Source organism: Mustelus asterias, chromosome 12 (assembly GCF_964213995.1).
Source record: "Mustelus asterias chromosome 12, sMusAst1.hap1.1, whole genome shotgun sequence".
Lineage (NCBI taxonomy): Eukaryota > Metazoa > Chordata > Chondrichthyes > Carcharhiniformes > Triakidae > Mustelus > Mustelus asterias.
This window is the reverse complement of record NC_135812.1, coordinates 76,780,766-76,804,483: the sequence shown is the minus strand read 5'-3', so window position 1 is coordinate 76,804,483 and position 23,718 is coordinate 76,780,766. Positions and strand designations below refer to the sequence as shown.

The 23,718-nt window shown below is 44.1% G+C and overlaps 1 protein-coding gene across 1 annotated transcript in view; it reads left to right on the top strand.

The window, feature by feature from the left end:
• LOC144502044 (glutamate receptor ionotropic, NMDA 2C-like) overlaps nucleotides 1-21,527 on the top strand; it is an 80,047-nt gene extending 58,520 nt beyond the window's left edge. Inside the window, exons 9-13 of the mRNA XM_078226055.1 lie at nucleotides 809-969; nucleotides 3,154-3,341; nucleotides 9,025-9,257; nucleotides 15,241-16,704; nucleotides 21,501-21,527. Of these exons, the coding sequence (XP_078082181.1) occupies nucleotides 809-969; nucleotides 3,154-3,341; nucleotides 9,025-9,257; nucleotides 15,241-16,704; nucleotides 21,501-21,527 (2,073 nt within the window). The remainder of the gene's footprint in view (nucleotides 1-808; nucleotides 970-3,153; nucleotides 3,342-9,024; nucleotides 9,258-15,240; nucleotides 16,705-21,500) is intronic.
• Nucleotides 21,528-23,718: the final 2,191 nt, after the last annotated feature.

The window sequence follows — 23,718 nt, the reverse complement described above, 5'->3', positions numbered from 1 at the left end:
CCTTCACCTATGCTAATGTATTATTTCCAAAGCTATTACCTTTGCAAATTAATCTTTTATGTGACGTCTCTTCAAAAGCCATTACAAAAGGGAAATCTGGAACTCTCTCCCTCAAAACATTGTTAATGTAGGAGACCAATTGTAATTTTCAAGACTGGGATGGGTAGGTATTTGTTAAGCAAGGATATTTAGATGAAGGATCAGGTACAGATCAACAGTAATCTAACGGAATGGCAGAGCAAGTTTGTGGTGCTAAACCGTCTCCTCCGTCCCTAATATTCTGATGATTTCAGAAGAGAATCAAAAGTTAATCTAAAATATGACTTTCAGTTAAACAATGGTGAAAGGTCAAGGGAACACAAGTTCAAATGAGTAAATGGTAACTTTAGGACTGAGGCAAGGAAATTCTATTTTGGGGTGAGTGAGCAGACTTTGGGCAGCAGAATGGAACAGAAACACTAAGTGTTTAGAAATGGAGCAATGGTGGAGTCTTGGGCTGTTAAAGAGAGTCTTGAGAAATCTTGGGTGTCAAAGGGAGTCTTGAGGTGTTTGTGGTGGGTGACCTTCGTGAGCCAAATGGTTCCCCTCACCTGGAAGTATCTTGTTTACTGTCACCTGTTGGAACAATCGGTTCCAAAGCTGAGAGCTGTTATTTTATATCAATCAGTGAGGGGAGAGTCAGTGAAAATCTTACTGCTGTTCCTCCCTCTCACCCCGGATTCTTAACAGGAGGTTGAACAAAGGGTGAGGTGCGTCTTGGGGATTTCTTCATTGATGATGAGATTCTAATGTGTTTTGTTGTGAACAGTTTCAGAAGCCCCAGGACCACTATCCGCCGTTCAGATTTGGTACAGTTCCCAACGGCAGCACCGAACGGAATATCAAGAACAACTATCCAGACATGCATTCCCACATGACCAAATATAACCAGCGTTCAGTGGCAGATGCTCTTGCCAGCTTAAAATCAGGGTAAGCTGTCGGATCTCAACTGTATAGAATCACAGAATAGTTGCAGCACAGAAAGAGAGTATTCAGCCAGTTGTGTCCACACTGGATCTCAACAAGAGCAAATCAGCTAATCCCAAATCCCCCATCCTTTCCCCATAGGCCTGCAATTATCTTCTCTTTGGGAGCTTATTCAATTCCCTATTGAAAGCCACGATTGAATCTGCCTCCACAACGCTCTCAGGCAATGCATTGCAAATCCTAACCACTTGCTGCACAAAAAATAGGTTTCCTTACATCACCGTTGCTTCTTTTGCCAAAGCTCTTAAATCAGTGTCCTCTGGTTCTCAACCCTCCTGCTAATGGACCTAATTTCTCCCAATCTACTCTGTCTAGATTGATTTAGAATCATAGAATCATAGAACAGAATCATAGAGTCCCTACAGTGCAGAAGGAGGCCATTCGGCCCATCAAGTCTGCATCGATTCTCCGACAGAGCATCCCACCCAGGCCCTTTCCAGTAACCCCACATATTTACCCTGCTAATCCCCCTAACCTACATATCTTGGGACACTAAGTGGCAACTTGACCTGGCCAATCCATCCAACCTGCACATCTTTAGACTGTGGGAGGAAACCGGAGCACCTGGAGAAAACCCACACAGACACGGGGAGAACTTGCAAACTTCACACAGACAATGACCCAAAACGAGAATCGAACCTGGATCCCTGGCACTGTGAGGCAGCCACTGTGCCACCCTCATGATTCCAAACACCTATATCAAAACCCCTGTCAACAATCTCTTCTCTAAGGAAAATAACCTCAGCTTCTCATATCAATGCACTTCACTGATGCCTGTCATCCCTGGAACCATGCTTCTAAATCATTTCTGAATTCTCTCTAAATCCTTCACTGGCAATCAATTTAAGATCATCAGATGGGCTCACAGTGTGGCTCACTTCCACTTGCTAAAGCCACATAAATTCCCAGGCAGAGGCTTGTCCTCTGCAGGCAAAAGGAACATGTCCAGGCATTGCACCTTGAATTAAACAAAAGTGTGGAGAGCTACAGTGCCCTGGTGCATTCTCCATGGCAATGCCTCAACAAATCTGAGTTGACCTGCCAACCAGTCAACACTCTTTACTCTTGTAGCATTAAATGTTGCTCTGTTTGGAAGTTTGGCATTTTTGTATCTGTCTTGGGGGTACGTGGCAAAAAGCTACGACAGCATGTCTCTGTTTTTCAGCAATCTCTGTGAATTTCTAGATGATACTGAGATCCGTGAGAGTCTCCGGACTGTATACAATGCTCGACTCTTTTAGGCTGATCTTAATATGTTGGGGAATTGGGTTCATGACAGGCAAATAATGTTTAATTTGGAAGATTGTTATGTTCTGCTTCCGGACAAGAAAAATACTTCAGGGAAAATTATCAAAGACACTGGAAAAGAAAGGGATCGGAATATTCCAGTTCACCTACCTCTAAAGATGCATGAGCATTGTATACAGATGAAATAGCTAGACTAAATAGGGTGGTGGGGTGTTTTCATGGGATAATTGCTTATGATACGAGGTGTACTTTTTTGTCCTTGCACAAGACCTTGGCTAGGCTTCTCATGAAAGACTGGCCCCAGTATGATGGGATAAATTTGGTTAGCGATTGCAGGGGTGTGGGAAGAATTTTGGCTCCAGCCAGCCCCTTCATGCTCTGGGATACTAACTCTGACCACCGCAGGGAAGGTGGTCTATGGATGGTGAGAGAGTCTGGTGGCTGGAAGTAGCTCAGGGGCACCTGAGAGAAAGTATCTCTGCTCCCCCGGTTAAAAGAGGTGTCGAAATGATTAAAGGAGATGATGGAGTCAGTAGAAACTATTACCTCGAGTGCAGTGATTCACAAGAAGGGAACATAACTTTAACATTAGAGCCATGGGTTCACGGGTGATGTTTGGAAACACTTTGTTACAAGAAGGGTGGTGGAAATCCAAAACAAAAACTGTTGAGGCTGGAGGCCAATTGGAAATGTCAAACTGACACAAACAGAATTTTGCTGGGAAAGGATATGAGATTTACAAAACCAAGGCAAGTTGACAGAATTCCAGATCAGCCATGATCTAATTGAATGGTGGAACAGAATTGAAGGGCTGAATGGCCTCCTGTTCCAATGTTCCTAACACCAATATTTCCAGTTGATACATTTTCCCTCTTGCAGGAAGCTTGATGCATTTATTTATGATGCAGCTGTTCTCAATTACATGGCTGGGAAAGATGAGGGCTGTAAACTCGTTACAATCGGAAGTGGCAAAGTGTTTGCAACGACTGGCTATGGGATAGCTCTGCAGAAAAGCTCCAAGTGGAAGAGAGCCATTGACTTGGCCCTGTTACAGTTCCTGGGTGATGGTAAGTTAGGCTTTCAATCCACTTTATGTAAGAGAGATGAACATTTTGCAGTTTTCACCCTAATTTAATCAGGAGCAAAGTGCAGACCACAGTCGATCCATAATCAAACCCATAATGCTACTAAAAATATCCCAGTTAAGGCACAGTACCAAGCTGAAATTAGACAAAAATTAATGCTAAGCCAAATAAGGAAATAGTGGACTACCCCAATCAGTTTCGCCCCACTCTCTCCAAACGTGCCTTGACATCCCAGCTCACTTCTGCTACACTTTAATATTCCTTCAGCCTTAAAGTTTAAGGCCATTTGCGAAGGTGGACCATGTCAAGGTCAAAAGATGTGAAGTCTGAATGGAATGGATAGAAAGCTGGCTACAGAACAGAACTCAGAGAGTAGGGAGAGTAGTTACTCGGACTGGGAAGCGATGATCAGTACTTTCACTAATCGTGTAAACAATTTGGACTCTGGATCATAAGACAAGTATCAAAACCTTGGGGATGTGGCTAAATGAGTGGAGGAATGCAACAAATTATAGGAATACACTGATAAACGTATAGAATAGGGGTGTAATTGATAAATGATGTAGATAAGGTGGTACATTGGAGTTGGAAGAATAAGGAGGCCACATACTCCATAGAAAATAAGGACTGTATTTAGACTGCACGAACCGTTACAAAAGGTGTGTGGGACCCAGAAGCTGAAGTCATGTCGCCATTTCCAATAGATCGGTTTTAGCTGGCAGAGGGAAGGGAGTGGGGCATGATTCAGATAGGTGGGAGAGCTGACTTCAGCAGGGCCATATCAACTTTGTCCTGAGGTCAAACTGACCCCATTTGAACAGGTCCAATTACATTAGTGCGTGTGTCACTAATTGCTGGAGTAAATGTAAACACTCTTGGGAAGCAGCTAAAGTCTGTTTAAGTGTTATGATCCAAAGCTTTTTAAATTCCCTGAATTTTAAGTTTGAAACAAAAAGCTGTCAGTGAAAGTTAAACAGATATCATCTGTTGGACTACTTTAATTAATAGGCCATCTGGGGTAGATTAGAAAAAACGGAGTTATTTATTGACATTCCCTAAAGACTAGTATGATGTCATTATGAATGCTTAGCTGAGTTTCAAAAGCTACAATCATATCAGCAGGAGTTCTAAGTTCACAGTTTGACAGTTTAAAGTGGCTATTACAAAATTAGCTGACTTTAATGTGAGAGCTGAATAAAAATCTGTTTTTATAAGAGTGAACACTTCAGATTTAAAAGCTTTGAATGAGTTTCATGAACCAGTATTTTCATTATCAAGTGTGTGTGTGTGTGTGAGAGAGAGCTGTATTAAATTGTTTAAACTTTATTTTTTCATCATAACATGGCTTCTGAGTTCTGCCCATAGTGGTTACTGGATGAGTGGCTAAGGAAATAATGTAGGTATAAGAATACATGGGGTAGGTAGGGGGCATGAATAGGCATTGAAGGACCTTGGGGGGTATAATGGGACATGGGGAGTGGGTAGGGGCATGGGTTGGCAAAGAGGGTTCATGTGGGATGGGGTGAGGGGGTGTGCAAGTAGGGGCTTCTAATACAACTGGGACAAAGTCCTAGAGAACCAAGGCCGGCCCTCTAACCAGCTGAACTCTGCTCCTGTGCCCAGCCCCTGCCCCATGGCTGCCTAGAATTTGCTTCCAAGATCAGGGGTTGGGGGAGGGAGGGGTGGGGTGGCTGATTCAATCCCACCGCCAGCTTTCTGGAGCAAAAACTGGGGTTATTGGGGTCCTTAAACAGAGGTGAGTCAGGAACTTTGAGCTTTTCACCCTGCTGCAAAGATCCAGCCCCAAAGTGTCTAAATGGTGATATGGAAATAGAGGGAGGGACCTGTGGGTAAAAACACACAAATTATTAAAAGTAGTCAAGTAAGATCATAAAATAGTAAACAAAGCACTGGGATTCATTCCAGTAGTGATTTGAATTGAAAAGCAGGGAAATTATGTTAAACTTGTACTGAAGTTGTACTGAAGGGCGGCACGGTAGCATGGTAGCACAGTGGTTAGCACTGCTGCTTCACAGCTCCAGGGTCCCGGGTTCAATTCCCGGCTCGGGTCACTGTCTGTGTGGAGTTTGCACATTCTCCTCATGTCTGCGTGGGTTTCCTCCGGGTGCTCCGGTTTCCTCCCACAGTCCAAAGATGTGGGGTTAGGTTGATTGGCCAGGTTAAAAATTGCCCCTTAGAGTCCTGAGATGTGTAGGTTAGAGGGATCAGCGGGTAAAATATGTGGGGATAGGGCCTGGGTGGGATTGTGGTCGGTGCAGACTCGATGGGCCGAATGGCCTCCTTCTGCACTGTAGGGTTTCTATTAAAAAAAAATGAACCTTGGTGTGGACCGTTCCAGTCTCCATACTATAAAATGGATAGAGGCAGAGGAGAAGGTGCAAAAAGATTTTACTGGAATTATATCAAAACTGAAAGGTTATACCTAGCAGCAATGATTGAATGGGCTTTGTCTTCTTAGAAAAGAGAATATTGAGGGGAAACCTGATAGATGTCTTTAAGATTATGACAAGGTTTGATGGGGTAGACCTAAAGAATATGTATCCACTTGGAAGGAGTTCTAAACTAGGGTCCATGATTATACAATAGTCACCAATAAAATTAATGCGTTGACAGCACAAATAGAGACAAAGGGGTATGATTTGGTGACAATTACTGAGACATGATTATAAGGAGACCAGGTCTGGGTGCTGAATATCTGAGGGTACTCAGTATTTCTGAAGGATAGACAGAAAGGAAATAGAGGTGGCGTAGCTTTGTTAGTAAATGAAGGGATCATTGCTGTAATGAGGAATGATTTGGCACTGGGGATCAAGATATAAGATCAGTCTGGGTAGGAATAAGAAGAAGTCTTTTAAAAGATTTTTTTTCAAAGGAAAGAAGTCCCTGGTGGGATTAATCTATGGGTCCCTAATGGTAGTTCCATAGTAGGACACTGTATCAACCAGGAAATACTGGGGACTTGTAAGAAAGGTACAACAATAATTATGGGTGATTTTAAATGCATGTGGACTGGATTAATTAAATTGGCACGGTTAGCCTCGAGGGAGAATTCATTGAGTGTATTACAGATTGTTTCTTGGAACAATATGTTGTTGAACTAAGCAGGGAGCCAGCTATTTTGGATTTAGTATTGTGTAGTGACATGGTATTAATGAATGATCTTGTAGTAACGGATCCTCTAGGGAAGGGTGATCATTGCAACTTGAATTTCAAATTCAGTTTGAGGGCAATAAACTTGAGTCCCACATTAGTTAAATCAAGGAAATTACATTGGCCCTCGTGGGCTGGGCAAGAAGTTTAAAAGATAAGACAGTTGATGAACAGTGGTAGACATTTAAGGAGATATTAAATTCCTCCCAATAACAATATATTCCAGAAAGGAAGGAAGATTGTAAAAGAGGGAAATGCATCCATGGCTAAGTAAGGAGGTTAAAGATAACATAAAGGCAATAACGAAGGCATACCGTGTTGCAAAGGTCAATGGCAGGCTGGAAGATTGGGAAACATTTAAAGATCAACGAGGGGTTACTAAAAAAGTAATAAAAAGAGCAATGAGAAATTATGAAAGAAATCTAGTGTAAAATATAAAAACAGATAGCAAAGGTTTTGATAAGCATATAAAAAAGAAGGGAGAAGCCAAGGTCAACATTAGTCCCTTAGAGGACAAGATTGGCGAGTTAATAATAGGGAACACAGAAATGGCAGAGACACAATCAATAGTTTGCCTGGGTTTTCACGGCAGAGGACACGAGAACCATCCCAATAGTGATAGAGGTTGTTGAAAAGGAGGAACTTGAAACAATCACCATCACTAGGGGAAAGGTACTAAGCAAGCTATTGGGATTAAAGGCAGACAAGTCCCCAGGACCTGATGGCCTACATCCTAGGGTCTTAAAGGAAGTGGCAGCTGAGATAGTGGATCCATTGGTTATAATATTTTAAAATTCCCTGGATTCTGGAGAGGTTCCAGTGAATTGGAAAAAGACTATTGTAACATCCCTGTTCAAAAAGGAGGAAAGACAAAAAGTAGGAAACTATAGACCAGTTAGTTTAACGTCTGTCATTGGAAAATTGTTGGAATAATCTGTCACTAAGAAAGTGATAATGGGACATTTGGAAAGTCAAAACACAATCCATCAGTGTCAGCATGGTTTTATGAAAGGTAAATCCTGTTTGACTAATTTGCTTTGAAGCTGTAACAAGCAAGATGCATAATGGGGGTCCTGTAGCCGCAGTGTATCTGGACTTTCAGAATGCATTTGATAAGGTGCCGCACAAAAGGTTAAGACACGAGGTAAGATCCCACAGGGTTGGGGTAATATATTAATTTGGATAGAGAATTGGCTAAGCAACAGAAAGCAGAGAATGGGGATAAATGTGTCTTTGGCAAGCTGTACTAGTGGTGTACCAGAGGGTTCAGTCCTCAGGCCCCATTTGCAATCTGTATTAATAACTTGGATCCAGGGATAGAATGTACTGTAGCCAAATTTGCAGATGATACTCAAGTAGGTGTGAAATCAAGTTGCGATGAGGAAATAAGAAATTTACAAATAGATGTAGATAGGTTAGGTGAGTGGGCCAAAATTTGGCAGATGGAATTTGATGCGGATACGTGTGAGGTTATCCTTTTTGCTCAAAAGAATAAAAAGACAACTTATTATCTAAATGGAGAGAAACTTTGAAATGCTTCAATGCAGAGGGATCTGGGTGTCCTTGTCCTTGAATCACAGGATGTTAGTGTGCAGGTGCAGCAGGTAATAAGGAAGGCAAATGGAATTTTGGCATTCATTGATAATGGACTAGAGTATAAAAGCAGGGAAGTGCTGTTGCAACTGTACAGGGCATTGGCGAGACAACAGCTGGAGCTCTGTGCATAATTTTGCTCTCCTTACTTGAGGAAGAGTGTAAATGCATTAGAAGTGATTCAGAGCAGATTTCTAGGTTGTTTCCAGATATGAAGGACTTATCTTATGAGGAGAGATTGAGTAGTTTGGGCCTATACTCACTGGAGTTTAGAAGAATGAGAGGAAATCTAATTGAGGTATATAAGGTGCTAAAGGGGATTGACAGGGTAGATGTTGATTGTATGTTTTCCCTTGTTGGATATTCTAGAACAAGATGCCATAGTTTTAGGCTAAGGGGTGGCAGATTTAAAACAGAAATGAGGAGGAATTACATCGCTCAAAGGGTCGTGAATCTATAGAATTCTCTACCCCACAGTGCAGTAGATGTTGGAACACTAAACAAATTTAAGAAGGAGATAAATAGGTTTTTAATTAGCAGGATAAAAGGTAATGGAGAGCGGGCAGGAAGGTGGAGATGAGGCAGAGATAAGATCAGCCATGATCGTATTGAATGGCGGAGCAGGCTTGAGGAGCTGAATAGCTTACTCCTGTTCCCAGTTCTCATGTACGTATGTCTTATATTCTAATCCCACTCTCCCCCTCACACCCCATACCCTTTAATATTCCACCCAGTCGAATCCCACTACCCCCCCCTCACACCCCATACCCTTTAATATTCCACCCAGTCGAATCCCACTACCACCACCCCCCCCCCCCCCCCCCCCACCTCACACCCCATACCCTTTAATATTCCACCCAGACTAATCGGTAAAACCTTTCCTCTATTCCTTTTTCTGCAGGAGACACACACAAGCTCCACACTGTCTGGCTGACAGGAATCTGTGAGAATGAGAAGAATGAGGCGATGAGCAGTAAACTGGATATTGATAACATGGCTGGTGTCTTCTACATGCTCCTGGTGGCCATGGGCCTCAGTCTGCTGGTCTTCGCCTGGGAGCATTTGGTGTACTGGAAGCTGAGACATCACGTAAAGAAATCCAGCAAAACAGATTTTCTACTGGCAATCAGCAGGGTAAGATACATGGGGCTGAGTGGGTAAGGTGCATGAGGCGGAGTGGGTAAAGTACATGGGGTGGGTGGGTAAGATACATGGGGCAAAGTGGGTAAGGGACAGAATGGGTAAGTGGATCAGGGGGCAGAGTGGGGCAGGGAAGACTGGGTAAGAGACGAGTGCAGAGTGGGTAAGGTACATGGGGCGGAATGGGTGAGTGCGTCGGGGGGCAGAGTGGGTAAGGGGTGGGTGTAGAGTGGGTAAGGGGTGGGTGTAGAGTGGGTAAGGGGCAGAGTACGAGTAGATAAGATATACAATTAATGGGAGGATGGATCACTGCTCGCGGACTCACATTAACCAGTCTCCCAGTGTGTTACTGCTCCACTCAATGCTTAAGCCATTCAGGCTGATTTCATTAGTGGATTGCTGGAATGATTCTGAAGCCGATGTGATCAACGTAACCCTGAGGTCCACTGTCAAAAGAGTTTACTTTGGTCATCGGGAGATGTCCCTTGTAAATCAGTTTAACTGCAGTATCCTTCCCGTATAGTGGTGGTCAGAATTGTGCACAGTATTCCAAGTGAAGGAAAAACCAATGATTTATTAAGTAACAGGATTGCTGCATTATTTCAACTGAGCTTTGGCTTTTAATGCATCCAAACATCTTATTATTTTTTCTCTCTGCCACTGTGCCATCTTGCATGAGCTTCAATATAGTTTATCAGGATTCTCAATCTCCAACTGGGGCACATGTGCCACAAACTTTTTAACTTTAGCATTCTATACCACGAGATGTGAAGGCTTTGGAGGGAGCACAGAAAAGGTTTACCAGGTTGTTGCCTGGTATGGAGGGTATTAGCTATGAGGAGAGATTGAATAAACTGGGATTGTTCTCCCTGGAAAGAGAGAGGTTGAGGGGCGACCTGATAGAAGTTTATAAAATTATGAGGGGCACAGATAGGGTGAACAGTTGGAAGCTTTTTCCCAGGGTAGAAATGACAATTACAAGGGGGCATAAGTTCAAGATTAGGGGGGAAAGGTTCAGTGGAGATGTGCGGGGCAAGTTTTTTTACACAGAGGGTGGTAGGGGCCTGGAATGCACTGCCAAGTGAGGTGGTTGAGGCAGACACGTTAGCGACATTTAAGACTTATCTGGATAGACACATGAACAGGCGGGGAATAGAGGGATACAGACGATTGGTCTGGGTAGGACAATGTGATCAGCGCAGGCTTGGTGGGCCGAAGGGCCTGTTCCTGTGCTGTACTGTTCTTTTGTTTGTTCTTTGAAATACAAAACATAGGATTTCATTAGATTTCGAAAGCCCTTATCGATGTTTGTGAAGTTTTCTGCCAGACGGTCTCCTTGAGTTTCATATTGTTGACCATGTCCAGAAGCAGAATTTCCACAGTTACAGCACAGAATCTGCCTACCTACCCTGAATCTGGGAAAATGGAAGCCAGGGGTCCAGTAGGTTCCCTTTCACCACTCACTGGACAATATCACATTTATATACCAATAGACAAATGAACTGTCTTCAGTACAGTAATTAGAATCCCCAATCCTCTGATTTAGGCTTTTTGAACGTTCAGCTCATCCTTCACTCCACCTTTGATGACAGGGCTTTCAACCATTTAAGGCCCAAGCTCTGGAATTTCCACCCTAAACCACTCGGCCTCTCTTTCACCTACACTTCTGACCAAGCTTTATTCACCGTTCAGGAGAGATGTTAGGAAGCACTTCTACACAGAAAGGGTGGTAGAGGTTTTGAACTCTCTTCCACAAATGGCACTTGATGTTAGATCAGTGGCTATCTTTAAATCTGAGATAGATAAATGTTTTGTTCAGCAAAGGTAGTAAGGGATATTGGCCAAAGGCAGGTGTTAGGCATCTGTGGAGTTAGGCCGCAGCTCAACCATGATCTCACACAATGGCAGGACAGGCTCGATGGGCTGAATGGCCTACTCCTGTTCCTACCCCTCCTCCTTCAACTGAGTAAGCTTTGTGTTTTCCTGTGCTTCTGTTGAAGTCTCAGGGCCTACCCTATGTTAAAGATGGTGCCTCAATGTAAGTTGTTGTTGGTGAAATAATAAATGCAGACCCAATGCAGACTTCTGTGAATGGCCACTCAGCAGAAACTTGCTGTCTTGCATTCAACTTGACCCCCAGATGCCACCATCTCTCACTCCTCTGAACTTTGCCTTTCATTATCTGCTCAACTCTGTGAGATTTTATCAAATACTTTCAAAATCAGTCACAAAGAACAGTACAGCACAGGAACAGGCCCTTCGGCCCATCAAGCCTGTGGCAACACATGATGCCTTTCTAAACTAAAAACCTCTTGCCTCTTTGCGTGCCCTATCCCTCTATTCCCTACCGATACATATATCTGCCAAGATGCCTCTTAAACGTTGCCATTGTATCTGCTTTCACCACCTCCTCTAGCAATGCATTCCAGGCACTTAATTTGATTTGATTTGTTTTATTATTGTCACATGTATTAACATACAGTGAAAAGTATTGTTCCTTGTGCGCTATACAGACAAAACATACCATTCATAGAGAAAGAAACAAGAGAGTGCAGAATGTAGTGTTACAATTATAGCTGGGGTGTAGAGAAAGATCAACTTAATGCAACGTAGGTCCATTCAAAAGTCTGACAGCAGCAGGGAAGAAGCTGTTCTTGAGTCGGTTGGTACGTGACCTCAAACTTTTGTATCTTTTTCCCGATGGAAGAAGGTGAAAGAGAGAATGTCCGGGGTGCGTGGGGTCCTTAATTATGCTGGCTGCTTTGCCGAGGCAGCGGGAAATATAGACAGAGTCAATGGATTTTGTTTGTGTGATGGATTGGGCTACATTCACGACCTTTTGTAGTTCCTTGCGGTCTTGGGCAGAGCGGGAGCCATACCAAGCTGTGATACAACCAGAAAGAATGCTTTCTATGGTGCATCTGTAAAAATTGGTGACAGTCGTAGCTGACATGCCAAATTTCCTTTATCTTCTGAGGGAGTAGAGGCGTTGGTGGGCTTTCTTAACTATAGTATCGGCATGGGGGGGACCAGGACAAGTTGTTGGTGATCTGGACACCAACTTGAAAACCTAAAAACTCCCTTTGTGTAAAAAAAACGTGCCTCTCACATCTTTTACTTTAAACCTATGTCCCCTAGTAATTGACATTTCCACCCTGGGAAAAAAACTCTGCCTATCCATTCTATCCATGCCCCTCATAATTTTGTAAACTTCTATCAGGTCATCACTCAGCCCCTGATGTTCAACTGAAAACAAACCAAGCTTGTCCAATCTCTTCTCATAGCTAGTACCCTCTGAACCAGACACCATCCTGGTAAACTTTTTCTGTACCCTCTCCAAAGCCTCCACCTCCCTCTGGTAGTGTGGTGACCAGAAACACATATTTGCTATCACCCTGGGCTTTTTTTTAAATAATGCTAGAAGGCTAGTTGAGCACAGCAGGTCCTTTAGAAACCTCTATTCACCCTAATTGTTCATAATTTTCTAAATGCCCAGCAATTTGATTCTGTATTAAACTCTAGGGATCCAGTTTACAAAACAAAACAGTAAAACCCTGGAAATGCAGGGCACTCCCAATACAGGCCAATCCTCTATCGGGACCCTCCAAATGTCCCCAAAATATAGGACCACCTCTCCCAGTAAAGGATCCTCAAATACAAGATTCTCCCCACAATGAGCACCCCCAATGAAGGACACCAAATAGCCTCCAAATACAGGCCACCCCAGTGGAGGACCTCCACAGTGCGGGACCTGCCCCGGTTTGGGAACCCCCTCCCTCCATTCCTGGTGGGTCCTGGGGCTGCGTAATAAAGCAGGAAATGAAGTGCAGCTGCAACGCTGACTGCTGGGTCCTAAAGCCTACTTATGTCGCCTTTGCTTTAATCTGATGAGGGAATTACTAGGAACCCCCAGCACATCAGGGGGCTTGTCAGTAGAGTTGAATTCACTGCTTTTGAGTTGCAATGAGAGCTTGAGGGACTGCAAAACCTCCTACATTGTTACATTCCAGGAATATAGGAACAGGAGTAGGCCTTTCAACCCACTTAACCTACTCCGCCATTGAATTCAATCATGGTTTATCATCCACATCAATGCCATTTCCCACACTTATTTCCACATCCCTTGGTGTTATCAGTGTCTATCGATTTCTGTTCAACATGCTCAATGATTAAGCTTCCACAGCCCTCTGGGGTAGAGAATTCTAAAAGATTCACCACCCTCTGAATGAAGAAATTCCTCCTCATCTCAGTCTTAAATGGCTTACCCCTTATCCTGAGATTATGTTCCATGATTCTAATCTCACCAGTCAGCGGAAACATCTTATTGACATCCAGCCTGTCACGCCCTGTTAGAATTTCAAAGGTATCAATGAGGTTACTCTTTGAAACTCTAGGGAATACAGATCCAGTCTACTCAATCTCTCTGTAAGTAAAACAGACCTGCCATCCCAGAGATTAGTCTGATGAACCTCTGTTGCAGAGGTTCTATGACAAGTATATCCCCTCTTAGATAAAGGGACAAAAACTGTACAATATTCTAGGTGAGGTCTCACCAAAGCTCTATATAACTGCAACAAAACATCCTTATCCCCGGATTCAAATTCCCTCGTGATGAAGGCCAACATTACATTTGCTTTCCTAACTGCATGTTGGCGCCATGTTCTAGCTCATTCACTTAGCTTGTCAAGTCTTCTCAAAGCCTCCTTGCATCCCTTTACAACTTATGTTCCCATTCAGTTTGGTGACATCAGCAAATTTGTAAATATTGCAATTGGACCCCATCCATATCATTTATAGAGGCAAGTCTTTCAAACTGCACAGTCAGTAAGGGGTGCATGGTCAGGTTTAATCCTGTGAATTAAAGATGAGTTGAGAGTTTTAGGACGTTGTATCCCTTCAAGTCTTAGAGAGACTGCAAGGCACAAGTTAGGATGTGATGGAATACTCTCCACTTGCCTCGATGAGTGCAGCTCCAGCAGCAGTCAAGAAGCTCAACACCATCTAGGACAAAGCAACCCACTTGAATGACACCCCATCCACAATCATTCACTGTTTCCATCACCAATGCACAGTGGCAGCAGCGTGTATAATCTACAAGATGCACTGCAAGAGCTCAGCAAGGTTCCTTAGACAGTTCCTTCCAAACTCTTGACCACTACCACCTAGAAGTACAAGGTCAGCAGACACATGGGAATACCACCCCGAATTTACCCTCCAAGGTATTCACCATCGTGACGTACAAATATATCGCCATTCCTTCACTGTCACCAGGTCAAAATCCTGGCACTTCTCCATAACAGCATTGGCCTACACCACATGGACTGCAGCAGTTCAAAAAGGCCACTCATCACCACCTTCTTAGGGCAGTTAGGGATGGGAAATGAATGCTGGCCTAGCCAGCGAAACCCACATCCCTTGAAAAAAGAATCATGATTTTGTTGCCATCAGAATGTTTGGGACAGTTTAGAGGGAGCTTACGTTGTATCTAACCCCATGCTGTACCTGCCCTGGGTGTTGTTTGATGAGGACAGTGTAGAGGGAGCTTTAGTCTGTATCTAATCCATGCTGTACCTGTCTTAGGAGTATCTAATGGGGACAGTGTAGAGGGAGCTTTACTCTATCTAACCCCGTGCTGTACCTGCTCTGGGAATGCTTGATGGGGACAGTGTAGAGGGAGCTTTACTCTATCTAACCCCGCGCTGTACCTTTCCTGGGAATATTTGATGGGGATAGTGGAGATGGAGATTTACTGCCAGGGGAGCAGGTGTTAGGTATAAAGATTCTCCAGAACTGAAATATCTCACTTTGACAAATTCAAAGTTTCTGATCCTTGCATGCAAAAGTAAATCAAATTGTGCTTGGAGAAATGATCTTTCAGTTGAATGGTTGGTTGGGGTGAAAGGGTTTCAATTGTCGAGTCATTCAAAGGTGTAAAGAATTCTAACACGGCTATCTGTTTTACTCCCTCCTTTTTCAGGGAATATACAGTTGTTTCAGCGGTGTACAGGAAGTCTCCAGCCCACTTCACGTGGCCTCTCCCATTGTCTCCTCGAGCTTTTCTCAAGCCAACATGTTGAAGATGTTGCAGGCAGCCAAAGATTTGGTCTCATCCACAAACGTGGAAACTTCCTTGGAGAACGCAACAAAGACAATAGAGCACTGGACACGCACGGGCGAAAACCTCTCAAACAGATTCCCCAAAACACCTCCTCAGCAGCTTGACGGATCACAGGCCATGGACAGCAAACAGCTCCCTGTTCCCTATATCCCTAGCAGACACCAGCTTCGCTGCCTTCCAGCAACCTTATCTCCATCCCTGGCTTCAGAACATGAGATGGGTTGGCCAGATCGGCCAATAATTAAATACAAGGGCAGACCAGATGGCAAATACCTGGCTTCAAAACCTGTAACTGTGATGCAAAACCCTCATCCCTTTCCACCAACTGAGTTCCCTCTACATTCCAGACAGACCAGGGGAAATGATGTGCGGAATGATTTAAAATCTCCTTATATTCCATTTATCAACAATAATGCATTACATTACCAGGATATATACAACAGAAAATATTTTGCAAGAAGACTGTCCCTGCCTTGTAGGAAACTGGCCAATTGCTCTACAGGAAATGTTGGTCCTCGGAGTGGGACAAGGACAGTGCCTGTAGTGAAATCTAGCACTGGATTGAATGAGAAGTGGCCAGTTGGAAATCTGTTTTCTCCAGTGTCATATCCCTACCAGACCAACTGCAGTTCCTGTATCAGACTTTACTCTGGGCCACAACCAGAGGAATTAACTTCAGTGAGCAGACGATCTTCATACGTCAAAGCTACTAGAGAACTGGAGGAACACTCGAGGTTCGAAGACAGATCAGGAAACTTGGAAAAGCTGAGACCACGAGGAGAAATTGCTGACTTATTCTCCAGTCTAAACAGTGAGATCCTGGAACCAACAGGGGAGACTGTCAGGCAGTCCTGCAATCAAAGAGAAGGATTCCTTGGCCACAACAAGATGCACTTGTACTCCAACTCACCAAGTGGGCGCAAGTATTCTCAATCCACTAGGCTTCCCTCGTACAAAGAGGCGTGCCTACAAAACTCAGCTGCTCTGAGACATGCCTCCAAAGAGCTGCACCAACACTCATGGTTACATCCTTGTCCTGGTCCCTCCATGTACGTCTGGCATCGTCGAGTGGGCTCCCAGCGCTTCAATTGGTTGATTGGGTCCGGGCACCAATCCTGCGAGAGAGACATTGTGATGAAGTACTTGGAAAAAAGGACTCCACCCCTAGGTAGTCCTGTGAGGGAACCCAGAGCTGGCAGGAGTAGAGTGACCCACCATGGGATGACAGCCAGGGGAAGCCAGGAGCTGGAGGCAGCAAGAGCAGGAATCAGTTGCTCTCATTTGAGAAAATCGTGCGCAAGGTTTTCCAGCCTCGAATCTGAGGTATAGATTCAGTAAAATTTAAAGAATTAAACTCCAGGAGTGAAAACCTTTCTTTCATTCAGTGATCCCCATATCCGTTCAATTACTTTTCAGTCTTTTCCCTCTCTCTCTCTCTCCGATCAGAGTACATCTTGATTACTGATAGCCATCTGGGTTGAAATGACATTTTTTCCCAATCTCACTCTTCCAGTCCCCAACATCTGGGCTATTCAGCCATAATCCTACATGGGAAAAAGATGTCATGACAACCAAGCGGGTCTCAGGTGAGTGAGCAGAAAGTGCTAGGGGCAAAAGAATGTGAATTAAATCGAGAATAGAACGAAGAAAAGCACTGAATTCAGAGCTCTCTTGGGAGATGAGATCTATTTCTGTCAAAATGAAACATCCATTTTGGGGGTTTTCAAATCTGCTAAAATTTCCAGTGTTTGTCACATGTATTCAGCTTCTCCTGATATCAATTGAGTTGTCGCAGCTGCAAAGCTTGGCCAAGGACTGCCTGTACCTCGAGCTGTGGCAACATTTCCAAACAAATATAATCCTTACATTTATACACAGCAAAATATTTCAAACTGTTTCCATAGAACGGACTATTGCAGAACCGAGCTGCCCCACTGAGTCCCTCTGAGGGGATTCAAGTGCTGAGTCATCACTAAGGTCAATGTCACTGAGTTGACACCGGGATGTTGCCAGTGCAGTCAGAAGTACCTGGAACTGTACACTTGTCCATGAGATCATTAACACCATAGACTATTTGCTGATGGGAAAGCACAAACACAGTCTGTTACCTATGGTCAAACATGAAGTGGGGCTGGCATGAGGTATTATGTTGTGTCTCTTGGTGCTGTCAGTACCCCTAACACTCAGGCTCAAACATATATTCATCCTGGGAGTAGTTTGGGATGACTGGGGGATCGTTCTCTGACATGATAATATCCAATCTCAGGGACTCCTGAGCACAGATCCAACATCACTCAGTTGCACAGATCTCTGAGTGAATTGAGTTCTAACATTACACAATGAGAGAGAACTGTTATGGACAGGAGGGAGTTTAATTTAAACAGCCCTGCTTTCTCCTCTCACACTACCTGGACAGAGTTCTTTCTATTGCTACCTGTTGGATAAAATGGTAGACTGCCTGGGTTCAATATCACACAGCTATATTACAGGTTCTAGCAGCTTGAGGGAGTTCATGTGACATACCTCCCATATCCGCTCATGGAGTTTTGGACAAAGGATGTATTTGTCCGGGTTTGGAATCTTGAGAGGTTTAATAGAGGAGTCAGGGTTCCCTTTGCCATTGCAGGCATACCATCGCCTTGGCCAGCTTTGTGTTAGAAATATAAAGGGTGTTGATGCATTTCTTTGGAATTTGATCTTTTGCAGTCACTGGAGGCATTAGCGGCTTTTTAAAGATAATGAGGTCCCTGCTGATTTTCTGAAGATTAGAAATTCTACTGGTGTAAGTCATGGTTAGTCAGACAAATCAAAGTAAAGCCTTTATCCATTTTAAAAATAAAATAATTTAATGAAGTAGCCAGGCTGACATTTTTCTTCCTGTCTTCTGGATGGGACACGACTAAGAACATGAGAAATAGGAACTGCAATAAGCCATTTGACCCTTTGCGACTGCTCTGCCATTCAATACAATCTTGGCTGATATATAATCCCTACAGTACAGAAGGAGGCCATTCGGCCCATTGAGTCTGTACCGACCACAATCCCACCCTGGCCCTATTCCCATGACCCTCATTTACCCTGCTAGTCCCCCTGACACTGGGGGTCAATTTAACACGGACAATCAATCTAACCCACATATCTTTGGACTGTGGGAGGAAACCAGAGCCCTGGAGGAAACCCACACAGACACGGGGAGAAAGTGCAAACTCCACACAGACACTGGTCCCTGGCCATGTCTCAACTCCCTCTTTGTGCACTATACCTATATGTCTTAGTTTCCTCAAAATCCAAACTTTCATTGATCTTTGATCAAAATATCTTGAATATTTTCAATGACTAAGCATTTATAGCTCTGAGGTAAAGAATTCTAAAGATTCACATTTCTCATTTCAGTCTTAATTGGCTAACTCTTTATTCTGTGACCACATGTTCTAGATTCCCCAGCCAGGGGAAACGGTCTCTCAACATCTGTCCTGTCAAACCCCTGAAGAATTTTAGATGTTTCTCTGAGATCACCTCTCACTCTTCGAAACAGTAAGCTATATAGCCCCATTCTACTCAATCGTGTCTCATAGGATGACGCTAGTATCCAATGCATTAATCCAGTGAATGTTTATTGCATTTCCTCTTGGGCAAGTGCATTCTTCCTTAGGTATAACAGACCAAATCTAAACATGATGCTCCAAATATGGTCTTACCAAAGCCTTGTATAATTGTAGTAAGTCTTTACTCTTGTACTTCAATTCCTTTGCTAACATAACATTTGTCGTCTTATTGCTTACTGTATCCACATGGTAATACAAGGGCACCCAGGTTCCTCTTCATACAAGCATTTCCCAGTCTTACCATGTTAAAAACATTATTTTTAATTTTTCCTACCAAACTCGATAACTTCACATTTCACCACATCTGCCATCTTCTTGCCCACTCATTCAACCTGTCTATTTCCCTTTGCTACCACTTTGCATCCTCCTCACAGCTTACATTCCCAACTAACTTTATAACTTCAGCCAACTTGGATGCATTGCACTGGTACATTTATATAAGTCATTGATACTGATTTGAAGTAACTGAGTCCCAAGAGCTGATCCTTGCAGCACTCCATCAGTTACACCCTGTCATCCCAAAAAGTATCATTTATTCCTACTCTCTATTTTATGTCCATTAGCCAATCCTCATTCCACCAATGTATTTCCCCCAATCCTATGAGACCTAGTTTTGGGTAATAACCTGTGTGACATCTGTTTTGATTTGCAAATCCAAGTATACTACACCCACTGATTCCCTTTATCTACTCTGATAATTACAACTTTTCCCTCTAAACTACCAAAAGTCCCCAAATAGGTTACAATGAGTGCGTGAATGCGAAACAAATCCCTGACTCGTGCCAAAAAAATAATTGCAGGATGTAATGCATAAAACCTCAGAAAGATCTGTATATCTATCTTCCTAAATACCCCATCCCCTATCACTGCCATCTTCTCTTTCTCTCCCTTCATAAGAAGATGTTGGTCTGAATGTGCCTCATGAGATTTACCTTCACTCCAGTCACTCGAATGGTTCCCTAGGCTCTGCTGCTGTGGTCAGTTTACTCATCCACGCCCGCAAAGAGAACCTTGTTCGGATAAGGGCAAAGGTTGAGGCTTCCTCAGCACCAAATCTGGGGGTCCCCTTACTTGCTGACTTGCAGTCACATCCTCCTGCCTCTGACCACTAACAAGACCTGTATCAGTACCTAACCAAAGGATAGTCACTGCCTCCTGGATCAAGGTGTCCAGGTAACTGTCCCTGTCCCACCCCTACCCCTCCCCGCTACACTGCGGTTTCAGCACCTTGGACAGCAGCTCAAAGCTGACTGAATGACTGCAGTTGCAAATGAACAGGATCCTAATGCTCTCCACAGACTCCCACTTACTGTGATTATTGCACACCATCTGCACTGCCAATCCTATCTAACCTTGTTTCATTTAAAGTTTATGTCTCTAATTAACTTATTTTTAGTTATTTTTAAATGACTTATGTGATCTAATATAAGTTCTCGGTAGATCAAATTAAATATTTCCCAATTTATCCCACTGCTGTTCCTTGTATACTGAATTCATTCCACTGCTCTTAACAGACTTGGATCATACTTTTCAATACTCACTTCTCTCTCTCGCACTACTTTACACACCTGAGGTCTGTCTCTCCTTCTCCCACCACTTTACACTCTCAGGCTCTCTCTCTCCCCTGCCACTTTAGACTTGCAATCCCTAATATTACACAATAATCTTGGTGAATCAAATTTTAACATTATAGTTGAAGAGTTTTCAGTGTGAATCAAGATTTTACAAACACAAGAAATGGGATCAGGAAGAGGCCATTTGGTCCTTTGAGCCTGCTTCATGATTCAATAAGATCCTGGCTAATATACCTCAATTCCACCTCCCACACTATCCCCATATTCCTTAATTTCCTTAGTGCCCAAAAACCTATTGATCTCTGACTTAAATATACTCATCGAATGAGCATCAACAGTCCTTTTGGGTAGAAAATTCCAAAGATCCACAACCATTGTGTCAAGAAATTTCTTAGCTCAGTCCTAAATGGCAAACTTCTTATCCTGAGGCTATAATCCCATGTTGTAGGCATGCTAGCCAAGATAAACATCCTTCCAGCATTTACCCTGAAACTCTTAAGTGGTTCGACAATGTGATCACTTTTCACCCTTCTAAACTCTAGAAACTATAGACCTAGTCTGTTCAATCTCTCTCTTCCCAGGAGTCAGTCCAGTGAACCTTTGCTGCACTCCAAAACAAGTACATCTTCCTTGGGTGAGAAGAGTAAATGTACACGGTACTCCAGCTGTGGTTTTACCAATGCCCTCTATAATTCCATTGCAATAAAGCTTAATCTATCATTTGCTTTCATGATCGCTTGCTGTATCTGAATGTTAACTTTGTGATGTTTAAAAAGACACCCAGGTTCCTCCAGATACTGACACTGCCAGTCTCTCAATGTTTAAGAAAGTCTACTTTTTTATCCTTCCTGTCAAAGCAGATAACTTCACACTTCATCGCTTGGTAATCCAACTGCCATGTTTTTGCTCATTTATCTGACTTGTTTATATCTCTTTGTAGCCTTTCCACATCATCCTGCAGCACTAACTTTCCCCATCTAATTTGTATCATCAGGAAACTTGGTTTGTTCATCCGTATAGTTTGTAAATATCTGAGAGCCAAGAACTGATCCTTACAAATACCACGCTAGTTACAGCCTGCCAAATGTTCTGTTTATTTCAACTATGCTTTCTGTCCCCTGACCAATCCTCAGTTCAGGATTACCCAATCCCTAATTTAACCAATTTTATATATTACCCAATCCCTAATTTTGCATAATAAATTACACGATTAAAATGCAATCTCAGTGCAACCTTCTAACATTACACAGTGATATTTCAGAGTAAATTGAGTTTGAACGTCTCGTAGCTGGGGAGAAATCTCAGTGAATTGTGACTAATTGTAATTAGAGTGACATTGCATTGTGAATCATTAGATTCAGCCCAAGATGGGGTGCAATGCCTTGTCAGTTTGGATCTTGTTTGTCCCTCTCGTGGGGTCCATTGATTGGATTCAATTTGAATTTGCTTGTTTTTGGATGGAATAAAAAATTAAATTTAAAAAATTGCCTCTTGTTATAATGTTAGAGATCTCAGTGTAAATGGATTCTAACACCACAGTTTGTGAAAGGCCACACTTTAAATCAGGCGGCTTGATCTAAGTAAGGCTCCTGGACCCAACCAGCCCACGAAGCCCCTTTGTGTGGCTCTCAGATAGGGTTTGGAAAATGCCTGACAAACAGGTAAGTTGTAATGGAAGATTGTCCAAGGGGAAGTTACACCAATCACAGGTTGGCTGACCCAACTGTTTACTGTCGCTAGGCCCATTACTGAGCCTATCAGCAGCAAATGTGGGAGAAAAACAATCTGTGATTGGAGGATACCAAACATGAGCAGCAGAGGGTTTGGACCCGGGAAAAGTATGTGTCAGGGAGTGGGGGTCAGACAGACAGTGAGCTGGGAGCAGACATCAGACAGACTGGGAGCTGGGGTCAGACAGACAGTGAGCTGGGAGCAGGGATCAGACATCAGACTGGGAGCTGGGGTCAGACAGACAGTGAGCTGGGAGCAGACATCAGACAGACAGTGAGCTGGGGTCAGACAGACAGTGAGCTGGGACAGGGGTCAGACAGACAGACAGTGAGCTGGGACAGGGGTCAGACAGACAGTGAGCTGAGAGCAAGGGGTCAGACAGGCTGGGAGCTGGGGTCAGACAGACAGTGAGCTTGGGACAGGGGTCAGACAGACAGTGAGCTTGGGACAGGGGTCAGACAGACAGTGAGCTGAGAGCAATGGGCCAGACAGACAGTGAGCTGGGACAGGGGTCAGACAGTGAGCTGGGAGAGGGGCAGACAGACAGTGAGCTGGGAGAGGGGCAGACAGACAGTGAGCTGGGGACAGGGGTCAGACAGTGAGCTGGGGACAGGGTCAGACAGACAGTGAGCTGAGAGCAATGGGCCAGACAGACAGTGAGCTGGGAGAGGGGTCAGACAGTGAGCTTGGGACAGGGGTCAGACAGTGAGCTGGGGACAGGGGTCAGACAGACAGTGAGGTGGGGACAGGGGTCAGACAGTGAGCTGGGGACAGGGTCAGACAGACAGTGAGCTGGGGACAGGGGTCAGACAGACAGTGAGCTGGGGACAGGGGTCAGACAGACAGTGAGCTGGGGACAGGGGTCAGACAGACAGTGAGCTGGGGACAGGGGTCAGACAGACGGTGAGCTGGGGACAGGGGTCAGACAGATAGTGAGGTGGGGACAGGGGTCAGACAGACAGTGAGGTGGGGACAGGGGTCAGACAGACAGCGAACCAGAGAGTGGGGCCTGGGGGAAGTCATGAACGGGACAACTTTGAGGGGACGCTGGCTGCGAGGCCTGTGTTGTGGAGCTGCAGGTCGAGGAGGAGTTGTGGCTGGAGACTATTGTGTGTGTGGGTCTGAGAGAGAGAGCGAATGAGTGTGTGAAAGAGAGAGAGGGGGGGGGGGGGGGAGAATGAATGCGTGTGTGAGAGAGATGGGTGAATGTGTGTGTCTAAAAAGAGAGAGGGTGAGTGTTTGGGAGTGAGGGGAGTGAGTGTGTGCGTCTGAGAGAGGGGAGTGAGTGTGTGCGTGTGAGAGAGGGGGGAGTGAGTGTGTGCGTGTGAGAGGGGAGTGTGTGTGTGTGTGAGAGGGAGGGGAGTGAGTGTGTGCGTGTGAGAGAGAGGGGAGTGAGTGTGAGAGAGAGGGGAGTGAGTGTGTGCGTG